The 8,177-nt window shown below is 40.9% G+C and overlaps 1 gene segment (V, D, J or C); it reads left to right on the top strand.

Moving 5' to 3' along the window:
• The first annotated feature begins 4,982 nt into the window (after positions 1–4,982).
• On the top strand, positions 4,983–5,574 carry LOC140118227 (T cell receptor delta variable 1-like). The segment is given in 2 exon segments: positions 4,983–5,022; positions 5,252–5,574. Coding segments are annotated over 2 exon segments (363 nt in total).
• The last annotated feature ends 2,603 nt before the right edge of the window (positions 5,575–8,177 follow it).

Raw genomic sequence — 8,177 nt, forward strand, 5'->3', positions numbered from 1 at the left:
CATTACTGGGGGAGTGTTCACACATGACACTAGGAGAGGCCTCGGTTTGATCTCATTTGCGTTTCTAGTAAAACACATGTGAAGGGTAACAAGCACCTGGTCTTGTTTAAATGCAAGACAAATGTGTGAGCGCAGCCTTATAGTATTTTGGGGGAGATTGTTAGGGGCAGCAGCAGGATAACACTGTCAGGGAACCAAGATATAGGGACAGTGAGGAACATAAGACGTGGTGATGCCGGAGCCTAATGGAGTCACCTGATGACAGTGGATGTAACACATAGGGATTTCTCCTGTGTTTCTGTAGCTGTATATACTCTCAGTAAAGTTGTTATGGGCACAACCACATGTGAGGGGGTTATGTACTGCGGGGAGGGGAGAAGCTGTGTATACAGGGGGTAGAAGCGAGGCTGTGTATTCAGAGGGGTGTAGGCTGTTTATATGGGGGGTTAGGGGACAAGGGGGTTAGGGGACAAGGTTATGTATAAATGGTAGAGAGGAGAGGCTGTGTATACAGCGGTGCAGGGTGTAGTGGCTGTTCATTATAGGGGAGGCTAAATTAGGGCACCTAACTAAAGGATGTTTTATGTTGGGAATAGTTTGTTCAGTCATGTTGTGAGGATAATATATATTGGAATCACAATCCATTATACTGTAAGTGACTGTGGTATTTTTAGGGGCGCCATGGGGAGTTGTGCTGCATGGAGTTGAAAAGCTGGGAGAAAGTGTAAAGAAGTACCCTTCGGGATGGAGTAGATGATCACTTGTAAGGTACTAGAGGTCACTAATATCTGTGACTAATGATTGACTACTAGTGTGTAAGGTAGCATCACCAGGGTCACGCAGGCTAGAATCACCAGGCAGCAAAAAGGCTAGAATCGGCCCTGATATTACCCATTGTTTTAAAGCAACATAAAACATGTAAGGCTGCATTCACACACAAGCGTGCCCACCGGCCCTCTCCATAGAGATACACGGCGCACAGAACCGTATTACCGAGCTTTTTCCCGGGTATGGAACGGTGGCACATTACTGCTCCCGGTGGAAACAACGATGCTGAGCTTGTTTTTATACCTGACAGACTAAAAAGTGGAGAATGTGCACCATTATATACATATTATGCTGCACATATCTTACAGCATAATATGTATGTAACGTGATGTATACATGCTGTATGGTGTGTGTATGTGTATATGCTCTACATGTGTATGAATGCAAAAAAAGGCAAGTAAAGGCCAAAAAATTATCATAGATAGAACACATCCTCCCCCTGCAGCACTAGCCTGGCATGGATAGGTAGAGGTGTGCAGGTGGAAGTGTAGCCTAGTGAAGTGAGGACTGGAATGGCTTGACTGTGGCCTAAAGCTTGTGTCATAGTAGCACTATATGCTAAGGTAGGCCCCATCCACCCCTGTCATGGGCACAAAGGATAAAAAATAAAAAAAAAGAGTTTGTAAAAAAACTTGGGAAATATTCACGAAACCCGACGGAATCGCGGGCGGACCCTTAGTAAATGAGCCCCATTGTGTTTGCTAACTCTGTAAGAACTGTGTAAGAAGGCTAATGGATAGAAAACCCTTGAAAACCCTAGTATCACTAAGCAAGTACAGTAGAGTTTCTAGTTTGAGAAACTGATGCCTCACAGGTCCTCAATTAGCAGCTTCATTAAATAGTACCCTTCAAATGCCAGTGTCAACGTCTTCAGTGAAAAGTGTTATGGACAGAACAATGTAAGTTTGACTTCTTTGGATCACACAGAAGAACATTTTTGAGATGAAGACACGTTCTGTCAAGCATAGTGCAGGTTATGTGATGGTCTAGGGTAAAGTGGGAGATTTTCAAAAGCATTTTGCATAAGGGAGGCTATCACTCCATTTTACAAAGCCATCCATAACCTGTGGACAGCGAATGATTGGAATTGATTTCATCCTACAACAGGAAAATGACCCAAAAGAGACTTCCAAATTATGCATGAACTATTTAGGGAAGAAGCAGGCAGCTGTATTCTATCTGTAATGTAGAGGCCAGCCCAGTCACCAGATCTCAATCCCACTGAGCTGTTGTGGGAACAGCTTGACCATATGGTATTCAATAGTGCCCATCAAGCCAAACCAACTTGTGGGAGGGGCTTCTGGAAGCATGGGGTGAAATTTCTCCAGATTACTTGAGCAAATTAATTGTTAGAATACCAAAGGTCTGCACTGCTGTAATTGCAGCAAGGGGAGCATTCTTTGATAAAACCAAAGTTTGAAGGAGAAAATTATTATTTCAAATGAAAAACAAAAATATTTTTTAAACCTTGTCAATGTCTGGACTATAGTTTCTATGCATTTTGCAACTCATTTGAAAAATAAAAGCATGTGGTCTTATAGAAAATTATTTGGGTAACCCCAAAATTCGGAGTGGTAATAGAGATATATATATATATATATATATATATATATATATATATATATATATCATATTTTTATACCAGTACTGAATCCAGTGCGGGGCACAGCAATAGTATAACATAGCATACCATGGGAAATTGGAATGCCAATGCAGTACATGTAGGAGATAAAATGGGTAGTTAGATCCCTGATTGAGTGTGGGCCAGTAGCATAATTTAATTTGGTAATGGCCCAACTCCAGGACATTACATCCTGATCTCTGGGGCCCATATTGTCCCCTTCCTGTTGATGGATTATTTTGCCAATTTTCCAACAAAACCCATAATGCTATAAATAAATGAATATAACAAAAGTCAATGTCATTTGACACATAATGGAGCTTAAGTAGTTTGATTTTACAATTCACAAAATGTTATTCTAAAGTAGAAGTTATTACTAAGATGGCCGCCACTGGAAACTACAAGTCCCATGATCCTTTAGTTCACAGTAACTCCTCCTCCCTCTTATGCTTTGCCCCCAGTGATGGTGTAACATACTGTCCTGTTTTGTTACCATAGTAATGATGTGCATTAGCCTTTTCTTGGGGCCTGGAGTGGCTGGCAGTTGCGGCCTAGGCACACTAGTGTCACGGTGGGGACCGGAGGGCTGTCCCACAGCCTGGCAGGTCTCCAGCAGGTGGTGTTGGCAAGAAATGATATAGAAGGAGAGGCTGATGTACTGGTTCTCCCTGGGGCAATCCTTAGAGTCTGTAGTATGTGTCCCTGGTAGATGGATGGGGCGCCCTTGATGGTGATACAGCCGTAGCAGGGACCAGACGGAGGCAATGTTGTGCATAAAAGTAACTTACAGTTCTTTATTCGAACCAACGGCAACAACAAGCCAAACGATTCTGTACAAAGGCAGTACTGGAGTGATTGTGGATAAGGAACCTCAGGAGTTGGGTCACCAGCCTGGATGCAGGGGCAGGCTGGGATGTAGCTGTCTCCAATCCTGGAAGCTGCAGCTTTGTCCTTTGTCTGTCCTGTTTGTCCTGTGTCACTCTGTGTGTAGTTGCTGAGGCCTGTGGGCAGAGTATGTGCTCTCAGGTGGTGCTTCTCAGTCTGAAGCTGGGCCTGAACTCCATGTCTGCTCACTAGCAGAGCTGTGCCTGAACTCACTTAACTCCTCCCATGACCAAGGGTTTAGTTAATCCCTGGTCAGATGGTCTCCTTCCCCAATCACACTCCAGTTCACAATTAAGTGCATTGAGGCATATTATTGGATGATAACAACAAATAACATTTAACCCTTGCCTATCCAGGCAGAATCTACTGCTTCACAATTACCCAAGTATATGTGTAGCGTCCTGTAGAGGAGCTGATCAGACTCTCTATTAGGGGAACACACATATTAGGGGCTTATTCGCAACAACTCCTCTGCCTTGCATTGGCAGGGATGTTGCAGATGTGTAACTACCATCACTGCACATTACATCACTCAGATGACGTCTCACCACAACACTGGGCATACTGGATGCACTGAAACCAACAGACTAAAGCCTAACATAGTGGTGATCACATGACCTGCCAAGGAAGGTGCAGGACATACGATGTAGACATGTGACCAGCGGCCATCTTCTGTCCTGTGTCTGCTCCGCACTGAGGAAATCAAAGGTCTGATTAAAAGGCCAGTAGACTTTTAATTCTGATTGTATACAGTGTTAGGGTACATTCAGATTTGCGGCCACTGTACAAATAGAACAGCAAAGAGTAGTGCACCTTGCAACATGTAAACAATACCAAGGCCAGGATGTCTAGACAGTTGACCTGCAGGGATCCAAACTGTTAGATCCAGCAGATCTAAAACTAGTCCCCTCCATTTTGATCCCCTGGTTAAAAATGGTGAATTAGGGGTTTTTAGTGCAGTTTTGACTGTTGATACTGTAGACTTCTTATGATAAAGTGTTTTATCTGCTCGATGTCATTGCATTAGTATCTAATGTCTCAACAAGTAACACGTTAGAATTTCTGGGCTATTGATATTAATACACCAACTAAGGGTAAATATCATCAATATGAGGTCAATGGCTCTCTCTGGAGCTAAAAGAACCCCATAGAATGTATCAAGTAGCTGATTTTCCTGTAGCTGCCAAGATGGACCTTCAAAAAGAGGGGCAGAAGCTGTGTACCATTCTTTCTGCTTGTTCTGGTATGAAGAGCTGATCAATCTGAGTAGTACTGGATCTTGAATACCCAATTTGACTTTGATATACGGTTCCTCTTTTTTAAAAAAAAAAAAATAATAAAATCTCATTTTTGGATGAATATGTTTCACAGTTTGTGCTTATAACCACAATGGTGATTTTTTTTCTTTGGTTGATTTTCCCTCTCATAGATAATCTTTCTGTATATAAATATACATATTTCTATATGTTTGTGTGTAATCTCATTGGTAGATGACACTTCTTACAACAGCATCCTCCTCCCTCCTATTGTATGTGAAAGACATCCATAGCCCCAGTTCTTGTTTCTAGCAGTGATCTCCTGCTCCTGTATTGTGCTTGTATTTTCCTCTCTGAATCTTGTTACAACGTGGAGCCTTGTGTCTTGTAACATGTATGAAATCTTCATCATCACAGTTTATTACCTATCATGTAAGTAAAACTTAATTATAAGACTGTTGTGTCTTTCACTTCATCATTATTGTACATTATGTTATAATTTCCTGTTATATAAGTAACTTTAAGACTTTTATGTGTAATTAAACGGTTCTGGTCTTTACTAATAACAAACTGCACTAAACTTTTAACATGAAGTTTAGTCTGGGTAAATTCTGCAGGCACGTCCTCATATAATAATATTTCCATTCTCTCTGTTTAATAGGTTCAGTGCTGGGCAATGTCATCAATTCTGATAGTCAAGATGTGGAGCTTAAAGTCGGGGAATCCGTAACATTATCCTGTAGCTATTCCTCTAGCAGCTCTACTCCATATCTGTTCTGGTATCGCCAGTACCCCCACCAAATCCAGTATATCCTCACCCGGGGAGCCAAGGGTCATTCAAACTTCAAGTACAATAATCCAGGCCTAAAGTCTGAAAAATTCCAATCAGAGACCAACGATACAACCACATCTTTAACCGTCTCCAGCCTGACTGCATCTGATTCTGCCGTGTACATGTGTGCTCTGCGTGATGGGGCACAGTAGTGAATATGAACTTGGGGCCCATCATAAAAGCATCCTGTGTAAATCAACTTTTCTAGCACTAGGTGGCAGACTGCATACACATACTTTGTTGATTTAAAATGTTTCCCCCTTTCAATCCATTGTTGCTTTCCTAATCTTATGCATTATAAAAAACTATATCCTAAAGCATGTAAAAGAGCAGTGAAAAATGTAAGTAGTCTTACCTCAAAAAATGTTTTCGAATAAAGAAATGATTTTGTGTAAGTTGTTAGAGAGGGGGATAAAACTAACAGAGTTCCCTTATAGCACCTATGCTATAGATATTAAGACAGTTTGCAATAAAAAATTGGTGGCCACAACGGCATGGAACTGTAACTGTAACATAATACCCACAATAGTGATGGCTAAGGAGGCTATTTAATCCGGTAGTTGCACACATATAACAATGTCAGCCTCTTATGGAGTGCAGGCTTTTTCCGACTTAAGGACACCTGACTTACAGACGACCTCTATTTACAGATGGACCTCTCTGCCCATTGTGACCTATGATCAATGGTGAATTCCCTGGATGTGTTACTTTAGTCCCAGGCTGCAATGATCAGCTGTAAGGTGTCTGTAATGAAGCTGTATTGATAATCCTTGTTCTCACGACTGCACAAAATTTGGAAAATCCAATTGTAACGCAAAAGAAATTTTTTTTGTCCCTGTGACAATTATAAAATATATACCGGTAGTTTTGCCCTACATACAAATTCAACTTAAGGACAAATCTGCAGAACCTCGTACATAACCCAGGGACTACCTGTAAGTCAACAAACAAACTAACCTAACTGTAAAGATAAAAGCCACATTGCTGATATGTAACAACAAGATCGCAACCTTTATCACACTGCTTGTGTCATACAATACGAGCCTGTTCAGAATACGATATATAGGTTGATAATATTGGAATAGGGACCCCTTTAACCTTTATTTGGAGGTGGAGGTCCTTATAGATGAAAGGTTTCTCAACTGGTGGTTTATGTTACCTGTAAGAATTATAAGCCAACAAAAAAAATGCAAAAGATAAATAAACATATAAATTTGTTTCAATGTTACAAAATGAAAACACACAAACCTCAAAAGGGAGGAGAATGAAAGGCAAAAAGAAAAAAAAGTATACAAGATAGGTTCTGTAGGTTTGTTCTTTAGTTGAATTTATATGTGAGTCGGAACTGTTTATTTTATAATTGTAATCCCAGACAAAATTTTTTTGGTCTGTGTGACAATTGGATTTTAAAAATGTTGGGTTGTCATCAGAACCAGGATTAACAATTAGGCTTCATTGCAGACACATTTAATAACTGTTACAGCTGTTTATTGTAGCCTAAGGCTAAAGTACAGTAAATTACCAATATCCAGAGGTCCGTTTGTAACTAGGGGTCGTCTGTAAGTCGGGTGTTCTTAAGTAGGGGACCACCTGTATCAGTTTCCCAGAGTGTATGCGGTTTCCATGTGGTTCAGCAGCAGTGCATGGAAAATCTAATAGCTGGTCCAGTCCCAGTAGGATCATGTGGAAGAGGAAGAAGCTAGTTTGCTATCCAGCACTTGCTTTGGTAGTATCAAAAAAAGAGAAATGATACATTAAAAATGTATAGATAAAGTAGTGATCACTACAAAAAAGGAATGATGGGTAAGACCTTATTCATACCTGGTAGGAATGCACCACCACCTTTTTTGTAGTGATCACTACTTTTCCTATTCATTTTTAATCATGTTATTTTGAAGATTTTTTACTTTTAACCCTTTTCTGTTTTTTGAAACTACCGATGCAAGTGCTGGATACCAAACTAGCTCCTTCCTCTTCCACACAATCAAAGGAATACATGGGTGTCAAACAAATCACATGGAGTGGTAACTTGCAACGGTATGTATTTTAGTAGGAATATGTCAAGTATGTCAATACATTTATATAAGAGTGGTGATGCCGCAATGAGGCTCCTGGATTATAATATATATTTATACATTTCTGGAAAATAATTCACATTTTATCACACCCAGGGGATGTCGGATTTAGAAGAATCTAAGTTTCTAAGTAATTGTCAGAAGTATAAGCCTGTGTCAATACTGGTGGTATATTGGTGGAATCTAATAGTAGGGACTACATAGGACACTGGAGGGACCAGGGATGGACACAGGAGATGTGGCGTGACAGCTGGGAGCAGTAGTAGTACAGCAGGCAAGTAAGCAGACATGCAAGAGCCAGGTGAGCAATTTGGGAGCAATAGTTCTGCAGGGTAAATCGCAGGATGGAGGAACAATCCAGAGATGGAGTTCCAAACAAGAGAACTCAAACATGAAGTAAGATGGCATCACAATCACTATCTTAACTGAGGGCAAACTTTAAGTGGGAATCATTCCTCAGAGTATTTTGCCTTTTGGTCCTCATTTAGTACCTTTTTTGGCCCATAGCAACAATGATTTTCAGCACTCAAGAGAACTACAATGAGCAAGATGGAGGGGCGAGACCTGCCTCCTGTTGCAGTAACCTTGGAGCAATGGGCTTAATGGGTGTTGTAGTGTCACATGGCGGTATGCAGCCCTAGAGTTCCCAAGGACCACACGGACCCTTTCAGTTCCTCCAG

Source organism: Engystomops pustulosus, chromosome 1 (genome assembly GCF_040894005.1).
Source record: "Engystomops pustulosus chromosome 1, aEngPut4.maternal, whole genome shotgun sequence".
NCBI classification, from domain to species: domain Eukaryota; kingdom Metazoa; phylum Chordata; class Amphibia; order Anura; family Leptodactylidae; genus Engystomops; species Engystomops pustulosus.